The sequence below is a fragment of the Xenopus laevis genome, chromosome 2L (assembly GCF_017654675.1).
Source record: "Xenopus laevis strain J_2021 chromosome 2L, Xenopus_laevis_v10.1, whole genome shotgun sequence".
NCBI classification, from domain to species: Eukaryota; Metazoa; Chordata; class Amphibia; order Anura; family Pipidae; genus Xenopus; species Xenopus laevis.
Window position 1 is genome coordinate 67,917,293 of NC_054373.1, and position 23,820 is coordinate 67,941,112.

General features: G+C 41.7%; 1 protein-coding gene across 3 annotated transcripts in view; it reads right to left on the reverse strand.

Moving 5' to 3' along the window:
• XB22169588.L (receptor-type tyrosine-protein phosphatase V-like L homeolog) overlaps positions 1 to 23,820 on the reverse strand; it is a 60,577-nt gene that overhangs the window by 11,658 nt on the left and 25,099 nt on the right. For all 3 annotated transcript variants that reach the window (XM_018246519.2, XM_018246517.2, XM_018246518.2), the window contains one exon: positions 6,781 to 6,916. In XM_018246519.2, the coding sequence (XP_018102008.1) occupies positions 6,781 to 6,916 (136 nt within the window). The remainder of the gene's footprint in view (positions 1 to 6,780; positions 6,917 to 23,820) is intronic.

Sequence of the window (23,820 nt, forward strand, 5' to 3'; positions counted from 1 at the left end):
AGTCAGTTTTCCATTTGTTTGTCTAGTCTCCTAGTTAAAAAAAAAAAAATGGAGTATCCATGTTTTGAGGCTAGCTGTTCTGCATACCATATGGGTACTGATTTAGACTGCAAATGATGGAAGCATCTAGTGAGTGTTGATTCTTCCCTCTCTTTATATCGGTGTCCTCCTGAACCACCAGTATGGAATCTGCATCATCACGGTTACATACCTACGGGTTCTACCCATTTTATTGCCTCACAACATAACTTCTTAAAGACTGTCTTAAAGATTATCTCAGACTTGCATTTCTTTAGGTGTGTGCACTTCTCTTACTTCTATTTCATTGGTGCATAACTGGGGAAATTAAGTCATCGGTACCGAAATTGTCCCAGTTCAGCGTGTATAGTTCACCTGACCCAGTGTGCATAGTTCACAGTCTGCATGGTTCACCTTTCCCGGTAGGATGGTTCACCTTTCTCGGTAGGATGATTCACCTTTCCTTGTATGTCTGGTTCACCTATCCCATTAGGTCTAGTTTACTGGACCTAGTATCTGACCCGGGAAGTCTCGGTCATCTGACCAGGAGGTTCATTCATTCATCTAACACAGTAGGTCTAGTCTGGTGGATTGGAAGCCTTCTGATGCTACTCAAACATCCTTATGATCAGTCCAGTCCTAAGTACTTGAGCAATTGATGCCTACGCACATCCTCTGCATGCCCAATGGTGGGCAGCCTGGTACTCAATGTAAGAGGATTCAGCTACCTCGAATATAGTCAATGTGAGGAACACACTGACACAAAAGACATATGGCCGCAGGGCTAACCCCTGCCATTTTAATAATGCAGAACATTGAGGAAGTTCGCATGATATAGGATGGTTGAATTTCCTACATGTACACATGTTCCTTTGCTGGAAGGAGGAAATCTGATTGGTCTCATGAGACTCTGAGCATCTCTCCAGGTTACTCTACAACCTGCCTCTGTGACTCTTGTGGCTATCATAGTATTGCTTGGGTTATTTTATTCTGACTCCGAAATCCTCTAGGGGTTACCAGTTCTATGTCTCACAAGGCTATGCTCTGCCATCCAACCGGGGTTTTATTCTTCAGGTAATTGCCCTGTCTCCAACTTGCATTATCTTCTAGATCAGGAGGTTGGTACCAGCGTTTCCATCGTAAGGATCATACACGGAGTAAGTAATTCTCACCCCAGATACGTTTCAGGTTCCCATGTCCCTGTTCTCTGGGTTTGCTTTCCAGTTAGAGCAGATCTAATTGCTAGCCAATCAGATAGTTAGGCATTATAGTACATGCCTCAAGTATGCCTCATTGTGCATTTTATGCCCGGCACTTTTGTTTATATTCTAAACAGGCCACATATACAAAGGGGTCTGTTTGGGATTCTAACTCCTACCAAGTGTTTTTTGCAGGTGCCTTACAAATCTGCACTGAAACTAAGCATATATTTGATGGATGCTTTCTGGTGAGTAGGAGAGTAAGTATTTTAAACTTTTGAGTTTGCCAGGTGAAGGGAGTTCTTCATCCCTCTCTCTTTTTTTCTTCTGGAAGAGTCAAGCTGTTATGGAATCGCTTTTTCAAGTGATTTTAGAAGCTTGTTACAAAGACGCCGGTAGGTGGGTGTGGCCGGTCTTTAAAGACTTGGGGAGGGTCCTTCTGATGGGAGCATGGGGGAGGGGCTAACCCAGTAAGTACTGACATGGAGTTCATACAGGAAAGGAAGATCACGGTAAGTATATTACAATCTTCCCTATTCATATTCTTCAGAATTCTGCTTTTATGTCTTTAGTTAACCATGTTAATGTGTATTCAAATATTACATTTTCATTCTTCACAAAGGGTTTTATTGTGGCACAGGATAAAAAATGTCATTGTCATTGTAAAAAAACATTACAAATGTGCTTAACCAGTTATTTTCCTCAATATATACAATAAAAGATTCAGCCTTTCAGGACCAGCTCTTTAGGTGATCTTGGCTCCGCTTAGAAATTGTTAGTGGCTGATGCAGGATATAGCACTAAAACCACTTAGTACCAAAATCAATTTGTACAAGGGCACAGGGCCTGGTGGAATACACCCTTGCATACTTAAAGGAGAACTAAAGCTTAACTAAAGAAGTAGGCTAGAAATGTTGTACACTGTGTTTTGGGCTTCTGTACCAGTCCAACCACAGCCTTTTAGCAGTAAAGATCTGTGCCTCCAAAGAACCCCAGCAGCTCCCAGTCTTCTTCTCTGCTGATTCACTGAACATGCTCTGTACTGTTGTGACTTAATGAGCTGAGGGATTGACTAAAAATATACAGTACACAAAATATACAATATAAATGTCACTGTATAATGTTGATTAGTAATTAATGCAGATAATTACTACATGTCAGCTTTGAAAGCAGTGCAACTGGCATCAGAATTTATTCTTTAGCCTATATAGCATCCACATATATTACAGGCCAACCTCATTTTCTGCTTGATAATTTGCAACGACCACTAAGCTCAGCTGCTCAGAGCCCACTGAGCATGTGAGTGTCACAGCCAAGATTCCAATATGGTGACCCCCTGTGACAAGTTTGGATCATTGCTGCAATAAGTTCAGTTAATAAAATATGGTATTTTTAGCCATATTCATTTTTTATCTTGTATGGTACATATGAATTGGAGGAAAGCTGATGTAGTTCCAATACATGTGGCCAGAAGACGATTGCTCCGTGGTGCTCGCTGGAAGAATGCAGGGCCGGTGCAGTTCCAATTACAGCGATACGCAATATGTTGGCGCTATATAAATACATGTTAATAATAATAATATATAAAACGTAATTACAGTCCAACCTGGAAATTATAGATCTGTACGTTTGACAACTGTTGTGGGCAAACTATTGGAAGACTTGTCTTGTAGGCCCTAAACGTTGCCTTGCTTTGTATGTTTTTGGACTGAATAAATCTTTTTGCACAACTACAACTCACTCAGAGTGCTGCTGGTAATTATTTTGATATGCAGATCATGGCAGACAAAATAAACAGGTTTTTATGATAAGAAGTAGGAACTTGGACATTGGATTGCAGTAGATGTGGCCGGAAGATTATTGCTCCGTGGTGCTCGCTGGAAGAATGCAGGGCCGGTGCAGTTTTCTCCAATAGATGCACTGTCCTGGGGTTTCAGGTAAGTACATGCAATCACTTGGAGGTGCCTAACTTTTGACACTCCAAGTAAAAAGAACTTTCCTTCTCCTTTAAGATGTAAAAGGGGTTTTAAATCAAAATAAATAAAGGTTACTGAAATTATCTAGTAGTATAAAGTTGATCCAGGGATTGGTCTGATTACCTCTTGGCGTTAGAAAGTAATTTTTCTCCTTACTCTGGATCAATTAGTGCTTACGCAGTTTTAACTTGTTGAAAAAAGTTCAACTTTTTTCAACCTTATACATAGTAACATAGTAAGGAAGTAAGGTTGAAAAAAGACACACGTCCATCAAGTTCAACCTTTTTTTTTTTTTTTTATTATTATATCTGCCTAACTGCCAGTTGATCAAGAGGAAGGCAAAAAAAACCCATCTGAAGCCTAACCAATTTGCCTCAGAGGGGGAAAAAATACCTTCCTGACTCCAAAATGGCAATTGGACTAATCCCTGGATCAACTTGTACTATGAGCTATCTTCCATAACCCTGTATTCCCTCACTTGCTAAAAAGCCATCCAACCCCTTCTTAAAGCTATCTAATGTATCAGCCTGTACAACTGATTCAGGGAGAGAATTCCACATCTTCACAGCCCTCACTGTAAAAAAACCCCTTCCGAATATTTAGGTGGAACCTCTTTTCTTCTAATTGGAATGGGTGACCTCGTGTCAGCTGGAAAGACCTACTGGTAAATAAACCATTAGAGAGATTATTATATGATCCCCTTATATATTTATACATAGTTATCACATCACCCCTTAAGCGCCTCTTCTCCAGCGTCAACATTCCCAATTTGGCCAGTCTTTCATCATAGTTAAGATTTTCCATACCTTTCACCAGCTTAGTTGCCCTTCTCTGTACCCTCTCTAATACAATAATGTCCTGTTTGAGTGATGGAGACCAAAACTGTACGGCATATTCTAGATGGGGCCTTACAAGTGCTCTATACAGTGGAAGAATGACCCCCTCCTCCCGTGACTCTATGCCCCTTTTAATACAGCTCAAGATCTTATTTGCCCTTGATGCTGCTGACTGGCATTGCTTGGTACAGCCAAGTTTATCATCTACAAGGACTCCAAGGTCCTTTTCCATAATGGATTTGCCTAGTGCAGTACCATTAAGGGTATAAGTGGCTTGGATATTTTTACATCCCAGGTGCATGATTTTACATTTATCAACATTGAATCTCATTTGCCACTTAGCTGCTAAGATTGCCAGTTTGTCAAGATCGTGTTGCAAGGATGCCACATCCTGGATGGAATTAATTGGGCTGGATATTTCTGTGTCATCTGCAAACACTGATACATTACTTACAACACCCTCCCCTAAGTCATTAATGAACAAGTTAAATAAAAGTGGACCTAATACCGAGCCCTGGGGGACCCCACTAAGAACCTTAATCCAAGTAGAGAATGTACCATTAACAACCACTATCTGTACCCGATCCTGTAGCCAGTTTCCTATCCATGTGCAAACGACTTCATTAAGCCCAACAGACCTTAGTTTAGAAAGCAGTCGTTTGTGGGGCACAGTATCAAACGCTTTGGCAAAATCCAAATAGATCACATCTACTGCCCCCCCCACTGTCCAGCATTTTACTTACCTCATCATAAAAAGCAATCAAATTTGTCTGACATGACCTATCCTTCATAAAGCCATGCTGATTGCTGCTCATAATGCCATTCACTAGGACAAAATTTTGAATGAGATCACTTAACAAGCCTTCAAATAATTTGCCCACCACAGATGTCAAGCTTACTGCCCTATAATTGCCAGGCTGAGATTGTAATCCCTTTTTAAATATTGGAATAACATCAGCTTTTCTCCAATCCATAGGCACCATACCAGATGAAAGTGAATCTGAGAAAATCAGAAATAGGGGCTGGTCTAATACTGAACTAAGCTCTCTTAGGGGGTGTATGCCATCAGGCCCTGGAGCCTTGTTTACATTCATTTTTATTAAAGCTTTATTAATCATATCCTAAGTCAGCTACTGACTAGATTGAGCTGAGCCATTAGTCCAACTATAAAGTGAGCCTGGGAACTCAGACTCCTCTATTGTATACACTGAAGAAAAGAACTGATTTAACACATTTGCCTTTTCTGTATCTGTTACAACCATAATGGTACCATTATTTAATGGAGCAACACTCTCAACCTGCATCTTTTTACTATTAATATTTTAAAAAACGTTTTAGGGTTAGTTTTCACCTCCATCACAATTAACTCTTCATTTCCTTTCTTTGCCTTCTGGATTGCTGATTTATTACATTTATTACAGTGTTTATATTCATTAAATGCAGCTTCTGTCCCAACAGATTTGTAGTTTTTAAATGCCTTTCTCTTCTTCCCTATTAACTTCTTTACTTCTTTATTAAGCCACATAGGATGATTCTTAGAGCTTCTACATTTACTTCTTAAGGGAATAAATTGAGAACAGTAATGATTTAATATCATTTTAAATGACAACCATTTCTGTTCTGTGTTTTTAGCTGAAAACTTAATGCCCAATCAATACTCTGTAGGGCAGCCATCAAGGCACTAAAATTAGCTTTTGCAAAATACATGGTTTTTGTTGCCCCAGTATATATTTGTTTTGTGCACCAGACATTAAATGATATAACATTATGGTCACTATTACCCAGGGGTTCAATGACTTGCATATTTGCTATAAGTTCTGGGTCATTTGAGATCACTAAATCCAGAATAGGATTTCTGGTAGGCTCCTCAACAACCTGTGCCATAAAATTGTCATGCAACAAGTTTATAAATTTGTTCCCATTAACTGATCTGGCAGTACTGTTGCTCCGGTCAATATCTGGGTAATTAAAATCTCCCATTATCATTACTTTACCCAAACTAGCAACCTTTCTATTTGCATCACCTCCTCCTCCTCACTTACATTAGGGGGTCTATAGCATACGCCTACAATTAATTTGCTGGACTCTTTACAATTGGTGAAGAACTCCACCCATAAGCTTTTAAATCCTGCCTAACAAACAGACATACCCCTCCTCCTTTTCTATTGCCTCTGTCCTCCGAAACAAAGTATAGCCACTGATATTTACTGCCCAGTCATGCGACTCATTCAGCCATGTTTCGGCCACACCAATCACATCATATTTTCCCTCCAGCACCAGCACCTCCAGCTCTCCCATTTTACCAGTTAGACTCCTTGCATTTGCAAATATACATTTAATACTGGTACCAAATTGATCATATGACATGTGGTCCTCCCTATCCTTAACTGTATCCCCAGCCAAGTCTCCTCCCCCATACAGTTCATAGACTACTATTTATATAAAGGGAGAGCACATGGCACAGAGATCTCAGATGTAAGTGCTAAATACCATATTTACAGTTTAAACAGACTAATCTAATGGGATGCCTGCTGAGAAATTGGGACAGGAAACCCCACATTTAAAAGCATATGTTACAAATATATTTGTGTAAGACTATGGGTTTCCTATGCTGTACAATATCTAGAAGTCACTCCCAGATGGAAACAGATTTTCACAAAGGAGTGCAGAAAGATAATTTTAGTTCACTTATAAAGGTAGAATATTGTTTTAATATGTTTGTTTATATTTCAAGTCTGCTGTTTTCCTTACCACAGTTTGCAGCATAAGGTACCGGTTAAGACGCATTTGATGCACTGTGTGGAAGATATCTAGGTAGTGTCTAGCTCTTAACTGCTGTAGGGCCACATCTAGAGCAATGAATGTCCCTGTGCGCCCAACACCAGCACTGAGGAACGATAAAGTGGATGCAAAAGAGAAAAAAAAACATATTAGTGAGAACAGTTGGCTATACTTATGGAAAGAAAGTGACCTTGTGTAAGTATGTGATGTATGTTATCTCTAATAACTTTTTAGTATAGTACAGAGCACTAATGTGATTCTTCTTTGATTAGCTATTGCCCCAGTGCTACCTTCAAAAAATAATAATGATATTATTAAAACCATGAACATGATATTCTCTAGTCCGACCTCCTGTCAGTGCAGACATGTGGGTTATGTCCAGGTTAACCTCTGGATGCAGGCAGAAGGATTGGACTCTTGACACCTACTGTAACTCAGGAAATAATGGCTTGCTCAACCTCTGCTTCCCAGTTCTATTGTCCTGCCTTGGAAATGGACATAAATATAACTCCCTTCTGTTTTGTTACTTTTATTACCACTTTTATTTGATTTTCTACAAGGACTTTCTACAAGGAGGCATACTGAGCTGTCTCCCAATGTCCCTGCTATTGCCTCCTTGCTGGCAGATTGCAGCAAGTGGAATGAGCACTCCTAAAAGCTCTAAAGAATTATACACATCTGACTCTTGGATTACGGGCTGGGTATGCTGAGCTACCATTATACCCAATAGGTACATGGTGCCTATTCTGGACACAGACAATAGGTATGCTAAGCTACCTGCAGTCCAAAAACTTGTTACGTACCAGGACTGGCATGCAGTGCTGCCATGTCATTAGACAACCTGGATGCACACTTGTACTATGCGATCAGACCTATAACTGTGTCTCCAGACTGCTGGGATACCCATACTCAGACAACACTATGAGTTTATACAGTGCCATTATAATTCAGGGATTGCGAAGACCCTCACCAATCTTGCAGGTGTGGTACATTCATTGGTACTGGCAAGTACTGCATGCCATTTTTGAAATTTGCAGTGCTCACTTAGCCATCTTAGAGACAGATCGTGGCTAAGCAGAAAGTTATTCCGACTGCTGTGAATCACACAAGAGACCAGGAACAGTGCAGTTTTAACGCTTACCGCCCCTACAGTGCAGAGATCACTACAAATAACCACCAAGATCTGGAAGTGCAACAGCTGGTAACTATAAGGCTAGTTATGCTATATTGCTCATAATGGAAAGGTCTGACTCACTCAAGGACCTAAGAGAGGAGATTCAAGCCTCTGGGTCAGCAAAATAATCTACAAAAATGACTGAAAGGGTACAGGCATACTTTAACCCTTTGCCTGCCAAGCACGTACGCTGTACGTTCTGGCAGGCAAGGGCTTTAACTGCCAAGAACGTACCTAGTACGTTCTGGCAGAAATCAGTGCTGATCTCTGCATCAGCGGCTTTAGCCGCCTCTGCAGAGACTTAGCAGTGCTGACAGCCCCCTGGGCAACAAGGCTGGGGGGCTGTCATGTCGGTCCTGCAACAGGATTGTTGCAGGGCCGACCTAAAATCACAAGAAGAAGCAACTTACCAGCTCCTCCATCTTCCTTCTTCTCTCTGCTTCTCTGGCGACGCCCACGCACTTCCTGGCTGCAGTGACTCATCAGCACACACGCTGCTGAAAGTCTCTAGAGCATCAGACTTTCCCTCCTGCTCAGCAACGGTAAGTGGCCTTTATTTTACAAATTACACACTACACACACACTACACACAAACTACATACACACTACACTACATTGTATAGATCTATACACAGTTACACAATCATTTTAGTAAAGATTGTTTTTTTTTTTTTAAAATTTTTTTTGTAAAGTTATGTACACTTATTTGCACTTATTTCACACTTATATACACACTGTCACACCACTTTTAGAAGTGTATACACATGTATACACAAAAAACTCACAAAGAGGGCTTTTTTTTTTTTTACTTTTTCATTTTACTAATTTGTGCTTTTTTTACCCCTAAAAACCATTTGCTTTGGCAGCATGACTATTGGGTAATCGATTTTGGCCACTAATTATGCTGTTGGATCAGTCATTTTGTTATTTCATTGATTTACACAATTTTTGTGGTTTTATTGCAATTTTATCCCTGCATTATTTTTCCTTATGTATCTTTAGTATAGTTTTGCTGTTTGGTGCTTTGGTATAGAAAGATATATTTTACTTTGTTTGATCCGTCAGAATATGTACTTTCCAAAAATATATGGTGTTCTGGGTGCTTTTTACAGTTTGGGGGTCTTACAACACATAACGCAAAGTCGGGGTACTGTTTTCAGCAGCTTAGTTGGCTAGTGTGAAAATTCATATGCATGTTTTTCATTTGGGGTCCGTACACACCACATACTTTGGTAAATCTATGCATATTGGGCATCAAGTTATTCATTAGACCTCTGACGTCCATGATTTTTCTTTGTACGTAAAACATTGTGTGCGAAAAATGTGGCAAACTGCAACATTTTTAGGCAATTTTCAGAAATGTTGTAAAAACCTCTAAGTTTAGAAAAGCTTTGCAGTTTGGTAGTTTGGTGTAGAAAGACGTCTTTATCTTTGTTGGATTCGTCAGAATGTGTACTTTCCAAAAACATATGGTTTTGGGGGGTCTTTGCTGTTAGGAGAGTCTTGAGGCACATAATATGAAGTCAATGGTCTATGTTCACAGAAGGCGAATCGGCAGCGGAGAAAACTTATATGCACTATTTTTATTTGGGGTCCGCACATGCCAGCTGCCTTGGTATATCTGTGCATATTGGGCATCAAACTGTTCAGTAGTGCCTTGGCATCAATATTTATGTTATTTTACAATTGTATGTAAGAAATTGGGTGAGATAAATTGCAATATTTTTAGGCGATTTTCAAAAATGTAAAAACCGTTGCTTTTATCGCCAAATTTAGGAAAGACTTGGGACTTGGTACTTTGGAGTACTAGGACATGCATACCCAATTTGGGTTTGCGGGAATGTGTACTTTCCGAAAATATATGTTTTTCTGGGGCGAACTTATTTTTTTCTACCTTTGACCCCCCCCAAAATGATGTAAATGTGTTGATTTTGCAGTACCTGAAATGACAGACCATATGGGAGTCTGCTTTTGGGGCCCCTATATGCCACATGCTTAGGTACACCTATACATATGGGGCATCGAACTGTTCAGAGGACCCTAAACTTTCATATTTGGGGTGATTTCTCTTGATACCTAAAAGTATGTGGGTAATACGATGCCGCAGGGTAGAAATTTTGAGGTGATTTTTGGAAATGTCGCCAAAATCACCAAATTTAGGAATGGTTTGCGGCTTGGTTCTTTGGAGTAGAAAGACATGCATACCCAATTTGGATTCGGGGGAATGTGTACTTTCCGGAAATATATGGTTTTCTGGGGTGAACGTACTTTTTCCTAACTTTGCCCCCCCCCCAAACTATGTAAATGTGTTGATTTTGCAGTATCTGGAATTACAGAACTGATAGCTCAAATGAGGTGTCTACATTTTAGGACCCCTATATACCACATGCTTGGGTACACCTATACATATTGGGCATCAAACTGTTCAGTGGACCCCAGGCTTTCATATTCGGGGTGTTTTACATTGATACCTAATGATGTGTGGGAGATATGATGCTGTAGAGTGGAAGCTTTGAGGTCATTTTTTAAAAAATTCACCAATTTCTATAAAACATTATAACTTTAGGAAACAATTGCAACTTGGTAGTTTGGAGTACAAAGATATATTTAACCATTTTTGATTCACCAGAATCTGTTCTTTCTAATAATGGGTAGTTTTCTAGGGTAAACCTACTGTTAGTGGAATGTTTGGCCTTGAATTCAGAAGTATGCCGTTTGGGGAGCGGTGCTTTGGAAATTTGGTAGTGTACTGCTTGTAGATTTTGAGCTATACAAGTGAGAAATCTCCATAAAATTCTTTATATTTGGTATTGCCGCGTTCAGGAGACATAGACCTTTCCAAATCGGCTGTGTTCTCGTACATATAATAAATGATGTTTCTGATATATGTGATGATTCTTTGTGAAACATTATTTTTTTCATTTTATTAGACACTTAGAAGCCTATATTTTTTACAGAAGTAGAATTACACCAAAATTCTTGCATATTTTGAAAGTTCAGGTTGTCCTGAAAAAAACAATATATTGTTTTCCTGGGTAAACTAAACGACCGCCCCAGGAAAGGCCCGTAAAGTGAAAGAGTGCAAATTATCTAAAAACTGCTTTGCAGTAGATGTTAGCATCTAGGAAAAAACGGCTGGCAGGGAAAGGGTTAAGAAAGTTTGAAACCTTATACTGCTCTGACTGTAAACCTATAGCGACACATATCATATCCCCTCAGGAGACTGCCCATGAGACCACTTCTGTGACCTTAAGGGGCATGGTATTGAAGAGACACAATCTCAAGGAGATACACACACTCTTGTATGCACACCTGCTCCAGATCAACCAGTGACACCATAATTTCCCCCACAGCTTGGGGATTTCCTAGAGTAAAAGAAAAAAACACATTTCAACCACCTAACTCACAGCCTCATGTCACAAAATGTAACAGAGGTCAGACCTGTCAGACCCTGTGGAGGGCCCCTCCTCTAATTCAGATACAAAACAAATCACATTTGCAAAGTCAGAGATCATCACTTAAAAGGGCATACACACAAACTACGGCAATCCTGCAACCGGCTTAGCCTGCACGGCAAAATATTGGGCACAGTAGATCGCCCATCAGCCACCCACTTCAGCTCAAGAATTGGCAAGCGACATCAATAGATTAAATACTGCACTATCTTTCCTGGTAGACTCAGCCTTAGAGATTGTCCGACTAGCCGCAAAATCTACAGCCAACTCAATGGTAACCAGATATGCCCTCTGGCTACACCACTGGTCAAGGGATATAGCATTGAAGAATAAAATGTTGAGTTTACGCTATAAAAGAGAGTCCTAGTTTGGACCAGCCAGGAATTTTTCTGGCCTACGTGGTGGAGGGCCAATAATGGAAGCCAATTTAGACAACTCCCTGTTTTAAACCACACCCACTTTAAACCATGCTACTGAAAGACCTTTTAAGACCATGTCTACATTAATGGTGGTAACATACCAAAAAACATAGTGGTTAGTGCTTACTGCAGGGATATCTCTCATAACTCATATGTGATACAAGTTTATTAAGTGATATTAAGACATACCCTTAAACCCATATGTTTCATCCTCCCATGTGGCTAACACAGTACCCTCCCCCCCAACAAGTATTTCCAAATGCTAACCCACCTCCCACAGGCAGCATAGGGCAGGCAGACTATGGCACACAAAAGCAGCATAAGGCAGGCAGAGCATGGCACACACAAGCAGAGTAGAGCAGGCAGAGTATGACACGTACAGGGAGCACAGGGCAGGCAGAATAGAGCAGGAGACAGGAAAACCTATCAGGACCACTCTAAGATGAATAGTTCAAACTGTGCTACATACAGTGACACAATGCTGGTGCCCCTCAAACAATTTGTCTGATGTGTGTACAGGTGACGAATGTGGGCACTTTCAGCCAGGCTCTGAGGTGTGAACAGTACAAGTCTTTAGGGGTGAGAACAATAGAGGTGTCACAGGTGTAAACAATGCAGGGGATATTACAAGTATGAAGCTTGCTGTCTGAATTTGAGGTGTAAACAATGCAGGGGCCAGTTAATCTCAGCATTTACATTCTACTCACAGCCATGGATCAACTGCAGTTATGGTGAACAAATCCAATCTTTATTTCCTTCCATTTAAAAGACCATTACAATATGGCATAGGGTGCAGAGTAAAAGTTCACATACTGCTGACGCGTTTCGTGACCTCTAGTGATCACTTCATCAGAACAGTAGTTCCTGCAACAAGGGTAAACTTTATAGATAACACTTTCACAGACATTTACATTTAAAGTTATACATCCTTGTTAAATCCTTGCTAAATTCAATAAAAACAAAGTATTCTCATATTAAAATGTTACAAAACATAATGGAGAAATATGCTATTATAAGGGTATATCCCCATATTTACTGTTACATTTACATTAGATATCCAGAAAATATTTAATTTGATTTACATATTCTAGCTCCACATCTATATGTACCATAATATTGTAACCAGTTTGATATTACCTCTTTATCCGGAAGCATGCTTGGAGATACATAGTTTGCTATAGTTCTACTTCTCCTATACAAAAGCCGCAGACTCCCTACATTCACTATTGGATCTTGATCTATCAGTTTCCAGTATTTCAATATAATTTTTCTGATCTCATTCGCTTCACTGCTATAGTCTGTCACAAAATACATATCTGATTTTTCATTTTTCCTCTCACACTTACTAGAGAAGTACTGAACCTGCATGTGAAGGAAAGCGTGCGCGGCAGAACCAGTGAAGAGTTTAGCGTTTCCACCAACCCCATAGATACAAACAATAAAAGAATTTGACACAGAGGACCGCATGTGATAAGTACCCAATATTGTTGAACTAGTATGGGAGTCTGAATATGGTTGAACTTCTGTTGAGACAAGTAGAAATTTGCTGTGCACATATAAATGGATCGGAGGGGCGTGAACGCTGTCTGTGAAAAAGTGAGAAAGTAAGAGGGAGGACCGCATATGATGCAGCTACGTGAGTAAAAATTGAGCTGTTAAATGTGGGATTTTTCTATATCATACAGCGTAATGGATTAAGTCGCTGAGATAAATGTAAACCGCTGAATAATGTAATATGATGAAAGAAACTGACAGAGAGAGAAAAGAAATAGACGCCCATATACAACATTTGTGTACTGCTTCGGGAATAATGTATTGTGGATCCTGTGTAAATCATAATTAATTTGGATACTAGTGTGATGTAAATATGGGACTTTTACTATGGATGAGTAAAAAGTGGTGAAGAATTTGCAATGTATGCATATATACACCTAGGGGCACATTTATTAAGTGAAGGATTCGAAGTAGAAAAACTTAGAATTTCTAAGTATTTTTTTGGGTACTTCGACCATATTCGAACGATTCGAACTAAAAATCGTTCGACTATTGACCATTCGATAGTCGAAGTACTATCTCTTTAAAAAAAACTTTGACTACATAATTCGGCAGTTTAAACCTATCGAGGTACAATGTTAGCCTATGGGGACCTTCCTCATCAGTTTTCTAAGGTTTTTTTGATTGAAGGAAAATCCTTCGATCGATCGATTAAAATCCTTCAAATCGTCCGATTGTAGGATTTGCGGTAAATCCTTAGAATTCGATAGTCGAATTCGTAGGATTTTACTTCGAGGGCCGAATTCACTTGAAAGACAAACAGTCTTGTATATAGAGATTGATAATAATAATAATCATAATAATAATAAAAGGAGGATATTTAAATCTAATAATACAGTATATTTGAAGAGACTGTTAAATAATATTAAAGACCTTGAAATTGGCTACGGGGCAGAGTGATAGTAATGGTGAAATGTGCGAAGATTTACCCATATATCAGAAACGGAATGAGAAAGCTGAGCTGCTGTTTCAAACTGATAAAAGAAGTACCATGGCATATAATGTGAATGCAAATTCTGAACGTATGGGAAGTGAAATGCCCAACCTCTTTAAAAGACTTTTAAAACAGTCTCTAAAAGAACTAAAAGTATGGTGGGAGATCTCCACCCTGGAAAAATATATGGAAGTTGTGGTGTTCCACAAGGTCTATGCAATGGCGTAACTACCTGGGGAGCAGGGGGTGCGATTGGGCCAGGGCCCACACCCCCTCAGGGCCCCCCGGCAGCTCACACGCCACTCTCTTCTAAGGTAAATGCAGCCGTAAATTCCGGCTGTACGGAGGGGGGCGGGGCCCTCAGGGCCCCCCCGGCAGCTCGCACGCCACTCTCTTCTAAGGTAAATGCGGCCGTAAATTCAGGCCGTACGCCCCCCTCTAGTTACATCTCTGGGTCTACGCCTAAAAAAATTCCCAGCTTTTGAATTGCAAGATACAGAACTAATGCATGAATAGTATATGGCTTTGTCTGAATGTTCATTCAACCTGATGGATATACTGATAAGGAATTATTTAAGGAACAAAGCAGATTAAATTATGAGATGGAAGAAATCAGGAAACAGTTAAAAAAATATGAAACACATCCCGAATTTGAACAGAGAGAGAATAAAATAAAAATTGAAATAGAAAATCTGGAAAGTAAGATCATGGAGAATAAACAAAGAACATTTCTACGAGATAAAATAGACTATGAGAATGAAAGGATCTATTCATGGGATATGGATTTTTTATACAGAAAAAGGTAGATGGGAGAGAATCAAACCTGTATTGAAACAAAAGAAATGGATAAAATCTAATAAGAGAAGTTCCACCCCTACTAAAGAAATTGATGGAACACATGGAGTTACTTTTTTAGAAACAACGGACAGCGATGTGGAGTAATGTCAAGAAGAAGAACAACAACAAGAAGTAAAGGTGAGAGAGAAAAGGAAGAATATGAAGGGTATGAAACATCAGGATGGAAGAGAAAAAGAAAGCGAAGGGGAAGCAAAGTGCCAAGAGAAAATCAATATGTCAAGAACAAAGAATGTACGGACCCTACGAAAGATGAAGTGAATGAGTCTGGATATAAACAAGATGAAAATGACTTAGTTATTAACATTCCTACTTATAATCTAACTATAGAAGAAAGAAGGGTACTGAACAAGGGACTGAATTTTTGTCCATCTAATAATTTCTCCTTATTTAACACGATTGTGGATTTGAATAACTAACTGTATGCACTCACTAACAGTTAATCTTTTCTTCTATAGTAAAAGAATAGAAGAGTCAGATGGGCAGGAGGTTTTAAGTGGAAGGAATAGTGACGTCTTAAAAATAGAGGAGAATTTTGCTACACAAGATGTATTACAGGTGATAGAACAGCTATGTGTAAATGAAGAAATACAAACACAAGTGTTAAGTGAAGGTGAGGTGGTACACACAGATTTAGAACTAAAATCCACATTCTTTTCTATGGGGCATAGTGGTCCTTTTCTAAATAGATTTTACACAGTGGTATGTGAAGATTTAAAAACACTAACGCTTAAAGGAAAACTATACCCCCAAAATGAGCACTTAAGCAACAGATAGTTCATATCATATTAAGTGGCATATTAAAGAATCTTACCAAACTGGAATATATATTTAAAGGAGAAGGAAAGGTTAAAACTAAGTAAGCCTTAACAGAAAGGTCCATCTAAATATACCAGTAAACCCCCAAAGTAATGTTGCTCTGAGTCCCCTGTCAAAAGAAACACTGCATTTCTTACCTTCTATTGTGTACACATGGGCTTCTGTATCAGACTTCCTGCCTTCAGCTTAACCTCATTGCCCTGGGCAAGAGCATGCTCAGTTTGCTCCTCTTCCCCCCCCCCTTCTCTACTGTAATCTGAGCCCAGAGCAGGGAGAGACTCAGGCAGGAAGTGATGTCACACCATGTTAAAACTGCAGCTCCTATCCTAAACAAACAGAGAGATTCTAGAGCTTTTTACTCAAGTATGGTAAAACATTCTACAGAATAAATATAACATTCTAGCTTGCACTATTGCAGCTAATCTATTGGCAATAAAATGCATCCGTAGCTTTCCTTCTCCTTTAAGTAAATATTGCCCTTTTACATCTCTTGCCTTGAGCCACCATTTCGTGATGGTCTCTGTGCTGTCTCAGAGATCACCTGACCAGAAATACTTCAACTCTAACTGTAACAGGAAGAAGTGTGGAAGCAAAAGACACAACTCTGTCTGTTAATTGGCTCATGTGACCTAACATGTATGGTTTGCTGGTATGTTTGTGAGTACAGTGAATCCTATGATCCCAGGGAGCAGCCCTTATTTTTTTAAAATGGCAATTTTCTATTTATGATTACCCAATGGCACATACTACTAGAAAAGTATATTATTATGAAAATAGTTTATTTACTTGAAGCAGGATTTTACATATGAGCTATTTTATGCAATATCTTTTTATAGAGACCTACATTGTTTGGGGGGTATAGTTTTCCTTTAATAAAGGGAAGAATAAGAAGAGAAATTTAACTAAAAAAGAATACCTAGCACTCCAATCATTAAAAGCGAATAACAGTATAGTCTTACGGAAATCCGATTAGGGTGGATCAATAGTTGTCCTAGATAGAGTATTATGAAAGTGACATTTTATTACAACTGAATGATGAGAATCAATATAGGTGTTTAACAGTTGACCCGACAAAATTATTTCAAACCAAATTACACAGAATATGGTAAATCTATGGGGGTTCTGAATGTGAACGAATTTGATTACATGTGGTGTGAGAAACCGAGAATCCCTATATTCCATACTTTACCTAAGGTACATAAGAGCTTGATAAATCCAAAAGGAAGACCCATAGTAGCTGGTAATGGATCTTTAAATGAGAAACTGGGGGAATATGTTGACAAATTATTACAACCAATTGTTCAGAAGCTTACATCATATATAAAAGATAGTGGAGATGCCATTAATAAGTTACAGGATGTTGTATGGGATGATGATTATATATGGGTCACTTTAGATGTCACAGCCCTATACTCTTCTATTGCACACTATTTAGTACTAAGGGCCTGTAAATTCTGGTTGGAAAACTCAAGGATATACTCTGACGAACAGAATGAATTCATTTGGAATCTGTGGAATACCTTTCAAATCACAACTATTTTGTGTATGATGGGCGTTTCTATCTCCAGAGGTGTGGAACAGAGAAGGGAGCGTGGTTCACGCCCTCATATGCCAACCTCTTCATGGGGTGGGTAGAGATGTTCCACATTTTTGGAGATGGATCGCCCTGGAAATCTAATTTAGTATTATCGTTTTATTGACGATTTGGTTGTGATTTGGAAGGATAATGAGAATCAGATGAGTTTGTGAAATTTTGTAATGAATATCCCTTTGGCATAAAATAATGTTGGGAAAATAAGTGTGTAGTTTTTGGATATAAAATTCTTTCACAATAAAGGGAAGGTAGAAACGGATGTATATAGAAAGCCCATTAGCAGGAACTCATTATTAATGAGTGAGAGTTGCCATCCAGAGCCACTTCTGGAGGGCATCCCGGTTGGACAATTCCTTAGATTTAGAGGAGAATTTGTTCCACTTGGGATGCCTTCCAGAATAGGGCAATGGAATTATGGGACAGACTAGCTACTAGGGGCTATGATACAAAATTGTAATGGAGTCTGAGCGGGGTGACCAAGATGGCGTCCAAGATGGTGGCTCCCTGGTTCCTCACGGACGCAGACGGATGACGCCGACCTCTTCCCGCACTCGGATTGGTCGCCGGCGACGGAATGGGCGTCGGCGTCAATAATGGGCGCCGGCGTCGGTCGCACACGTCAGTGCGTCAGTCGCTGACGTCAGCGCGTCCGCGCACACGTCATGACGCCGATGCGTCCAAAATTGGCGCCAAATCAGTCATGACCTTTGCCTGAAATCTTCGACCTTGAACCTCTTCTGCCTGGACTGATCTTGTTGCCTGTTTGACCATTCTTCCGTCTCATCCTCTTCTGTACTGCGAACTTGGACATTGTTATTTCCTCCCTTGGTCCTCACTACTCCTGAGGCCTTTGGCCTTACATTATAATTGGGCCATGGACCCTTCGGAGGAGAATCCAGCGCCGCCTGATGTCGGTGGAGCGCTTCGTGGTCTGGCTTCCCGGATGCAGTCCTATGAGGTACAGCAGTCTCACGTTGGCCAGGCTCTGGAAACCATTCTTGCTAAGCTGTCGGCTTTAACACCCGCCGATCCTATTCCTGCACCTGTACCTGCGGCCCCGCTTCACGTCTCCGAGCCCCGCATTCCGGCTCCTCCACTCTACAGTGGTGATCCTGCAGCCTGCCGTGGGTTTATCAACCAGTGCGAGGTCCACTTTGCACTCGCACCCAGCCAGTTCGTGTCTGAACGTGCCAAGGTGGGCTTCATATTCTCCCTTCTGCAAGGGAAGGCACTGGAATGGGCTTCGCCTCTATGGGAGAAGGAGGATCCCATTATCGATGATGCTAGAGCCTTCGTTCGAGAACTACGAGTGGTCTTTGATGCTCCGGGTCGTGCCACTGCTTCCTCCGCACGCCTGTTCCATCTTCAACAGGGAACTCGCTCAGTCTCGGAGTACGCCATTGAATTCCGCACCCTGGTTGCTGAGACTTCGTGGAACAATGACGGGTATCACGCTGCCTTTTACAACGGCCTGGCGATACGTATAAAGACTGATCTGGTGTCCAGGGAAATTCCATCCCGTTGGGAAGATCTAGTCGCCCTGGCCATAAAGGTAGATACTCGGCAGAGGGAGTTTCAAGCTGAACTCGACAGAGAGCGCTCCCCAACCAAAAGATTCCACAGGTTCCAACCTACTCTGGCTCCTCGTTTTCAAAGACCCTTTCTTCTCAACCCAGCTTCCACCTTGTCTTCTCCAAATCCTGCGGTTCCTGCCTCTTCTTCCCTGCCTTCGGAAGAACCAATGCAGATCGGACGGGCTCGTCTGACCGTACAGGAAAAGCTTCGGAGAAGGGCTGCTGGACTTTGCCTCTATTGTGGTGGAAAATCCCACTTCGCCTATGAGTGCCCAGTGAAGCCGGGAAACGCCAACACCTAGGTAAGACTGGGGAGACTTACCTGGGTGGAATTGGTCCCTCTCCCCATTCTTCTGCTCAACGCTTCCTCCTTCCTGTGCAGATTCGTTTTGGAACCCAGACGATTTCTTCTGAAGCTTTCCTTGACTCCGGCGCAGCTGGGAATTTCATGGATAAAGCCTTCGCTGAAAGCCACTCCATTCCCCTGCGATCGCTGGCTGTTCCTCTTCGTGCATTGGCAATTGACGATCGTCCACTGTCCTCTGCTACAATCTCCCATTCCACCGATGAACTTTCCGTTATTGTGGGATCTATGCACCTTGAAAGATTGTCAGAGAGGGAGATGAATGGAAGACCGCATTCAACACCCGGGACGGGCATTATGAATATCTGGTAATGCCATTCGGTCTCTGTAACGCTCCCGCGGTCTTCCAGGAATTTGTAAATGACATTTTCAGGGATTTACTGGGCCAGTATGTGGTGGTGTACTTGGACGATATCCTTATTTTTTCCAAGAACCTTGCTGAACACCGTCTTCAAGTCCAAGAAGTCCTTTCCCGTCTGCGGAGAAATAACTTATTTGCCAAATTGGAGAAGTGTTCCTTTGAAGTATCGTCCATCTCTTTCCTTGGGTACATCATTTCTCAACAGGGTTTCAGAATGGATCCTGCCAAGGTCTCCGCTATCCAGGACTGGCCTCTCCCCACCAGTGTTAAAGCTATCCAAAGATTTATTGGCTTTGCTAATTACTATAGACAATTTAACAAGGGGTTTTCTTCCAAAATTGCTCCCATTCTTTCACTCATCAGAAAAGGGGGTAAGCCTCAGCATTGGCCATCTTCAGCTTTGGAAGCATTCAAGGATCTTAAAACTTCTTTTTCTTCTGCCCCCATTCTCAGACACCCTGAACCACTTCAGCCATTTTTCATTGAAGTCGATGCCTCAGATGTTGGTGCCGGAGCAATTTTGTCCCAAAGAGCGGCGACCGACGGGAAATTGCATCCTTGTGCTTTCTTTTCTAAGAAATTCACCTCTTCTGAACAAAATTATGATGTTGGAAACCGTGAATTACTGGCCGTAAAACTTGCCTTAGAAGAATGGAGACATTTGTTGGAAGGCTCTTCTGTCCCTGTGACCATCTATACAGACCACAAAAATCTTGAATATATCCAGTCTCTCAAACGCCTCAACCCTCGTCAGGCCAGGTGGGCACTATTCTTCTCTCGTTTTAATTTCATTCTAACTTTTCGGCCTGGTGCTAGAAACAGGAAAGCAGACGCTCTTTCCAGAAGTTTTCTTCTTGAAGATCTTGCTTCCACCGAACCAGAGTCCATTGTACCTCCTACCAAGATCATCGCCGCTCTATTTCCATCCTTGGCCTCCCAGTTATTGTCAGTCCAACCTTCTGCTCCTGTAGGAACCCCTCCTGGTGTTGCCTTTGTCCCCCCTGAACTCCGTCATTCCATTTTGGTTCAGTCCCACAGCTCCAAGCAGGCCGGGCATCCTGGAATCAGAAAAACCACTGAACTTCTGTCTCGTCTTGTATGGTGGCCTTCCCTAAGAAAGGATGTCAAAGACTTTGTTTCTTCTTGCTCTGTATGTGCTGTATCCAAGTCTGGACGTTCCCCTCCCAAGGGGTTACTCTTACCACTACCCATTCCTTCTCGCCCATGGACTCATTTATCTATGGACTTCATCGTAGACCTCCCTAAATCCTCTGGTTACACTGTTATTTGGGTGGTAATTGACAGATTCAGTAAAGTCGCACATTTTACTCCTCTTCGAAAACTCCCCTCTGCTCCTGAACTTTCTTCATTATTCATTAAACACATTTTCCGCCTCCATGGTTTCCCTGCCGAAATTGTCTCTGACCGTGGTTCCCAATTTGTTTCCAAATTCTGGAGATCCCTGTGTAAAGCCCTTGGTGTTTCTCTTCAATTTTCTTCTTCATACCATCCACAGTCTAATGGAGCAGCAGAGAGGGTTAACCAGGCCCTTGAACAGTTTCTTCGATGCCATGTATCATTGTGCCAAGATGATTGGGCGGATCTGCTTCCATGGGCTGAATTCGCACATAACAATGCCTTACACGTCTCCTCTGAAAAATCCCCTTTCTTCTGTATGTATGGTCTTAATCCTTTGGCTTTTCCTCAGGACTTATTGCTCACCAATGTCCCTGCCGCCAATGACCAAGCTGCCCACATGTCGGCCATCTGGCACGCCACGGTTGTCAATCTGGAGAAAAGTTCCTTGGTCCAGAAAAGGTTCGCGGATCAAAGAAGAGTCCCTTCCCCTTTGTACGCACCCGGTGACAAGGTTTGGTTATCCACCCGGAACATTCGTCTCAAAGTCCCCTCTCCGAAACTTGGTCCCAAGTTTATTGGTCCCTTCTCCATCTCTGAGATCATCAACCCGGTGGCTGTCCGTTTACTACTTCCCTCGGAAATGCGGATTCCAAACGCCTTCCATGTCTCTTTGCTCAAACCTGCAGGTACTTCTTCTTCTTCTTCCTCCTCAGCTCCTGTCTTGGTGGACGGTCATCAAGAATTCGAGGTAAAAAGAATCCTGGACTCCCGAATTTCGAGGGGCACTCTACAATACCTCATTGAGTGGAAGGGATTCGGCCCTGAGGAGTGCTCCTGGGTAAAGAAATCAGATGTCCATGCTCCTCTCCTGGTCCAAAAATTCCATCGGCAGTTTCCTTCTAACCCAGGTGGTCCTGAGGCCCCCCCCCTAGGGAGGGGGGTACTGTAATGGAGTCTGAGCGGGGTGACCAAGATGGCGTCCAAGATGGTGGCTCCCTGGTTCCTCACGGACGCAGACGGATGACGCCGACCTCTTCCCGCACTCGGATTGGTCGCCGGCGACGGAATGGGCGTCGGCGTCAATAATGGGCACCGGCGTCGGTCGCACACGTCAGTGCGTCAGTCGCTGACGTCAGCGCGTCCGCGCACACGTCATGACGCCGATGCGTCCAAAATTGGCGCCAAATCAGGGCCTATAAGAGGGAACTCTGGATAATCATCAGTGCCCAATTATAGGTTTAGTTTACTACTCCTGGGTGTGATTCATTTGCGAACTTCCTGATATTTGTGTACCGACCTTTGCCTGAAATCTTCGACCTTGTACCTCTTCTGCCTGGACTGATCTTGTTGCCTGTTTGACCATTCTTCCGTCTCATCCTCTTCTGTACTGCGAACTTGGACATTGTTATTTCCTCCCTTGGTCCTCACTACTCCTGAGGCCTTTGGCCTTACAAAAATGCATCAAGAAAGCGTATGAAAGAGTTGTCAGAAGTGAACATAAAGATCTATTAAGACAGAATGAAAGTAGGAAAAATAGACATAGAAGCATTAAGGAAAATAAATATAAAAGGAAAAATCAGATATGTATTTTGCGACAGACTACAGCAGTGAAGCGAATGAGATCAGAAAAATTATATTGAAACACTGGAAACTGATAGATCAAGATCCAATAGTGATGTAGAAGTCTGCGGTTTTCATATAGGAGTGTAATAGTAATACCTGTGCGGCGGGGTCGCCCGCCGCATGCTCCAGCGGATATCCGAACTCTGACCTTTCCCTGCATTTTGACTACTCTTTCTGCCTGATCCCATCTGTTTGATTACCCGGTTTTGACCCTTGCCTGCCTGACGATTCTTGATATCTGCCTGCCTCGACCCAGCCTGTCTGACGATTCTCTCGCTTGCTCCATTTGTACCGTGACCTTTGGCCAAAAGACTCTGCTAACAGCCGTGCCCCTTTGCCAGCCAGAACATCTTGCCTTGCACCTCTCGTTAAGTCCAGGTGGCACCCAAGTAAGCTGAGGGCTCCTCCCGAAGCCCAACGGTGGTCACACTACTGGTGAAGCCGAGCCGAGACCAGGGTACTTGGCACCTGTTCTGGTATTGGGTGCCGGTCGTGACAAGGAGAAGTAGAACTATAGGAAACTATATATCTCCAAGCATGCTCCTGGATAAAGAGGTAATATCAAACTGGTTACAATATTATGGTACATATAGATGTGGAGCTAGAATATGTAAATCATATAAGTTTATGAATATATCAAAGACTTTCAGAGGCAATACTATAGAGAAGGAATATACATGTAGAACCTATGTGAATTGTTAGACAACCAATGTTATATACTTAGCTTCAAAGGTAATAATCAGGAATGAAAGTCTCTCTTTATGCAAAGTCCCAACCTGCACAGGTAATTCCCCTGTCGGCTTGGAGATAATCACAGCGGCCAGTGGTCTATCAACAATGGCTATAACCCGCAAGGGAGTAGATAAGGGGTACAGTATAAGGGGTATAGGGACACCCATGTATTTGGCAAAGGAAGCGTCCATGA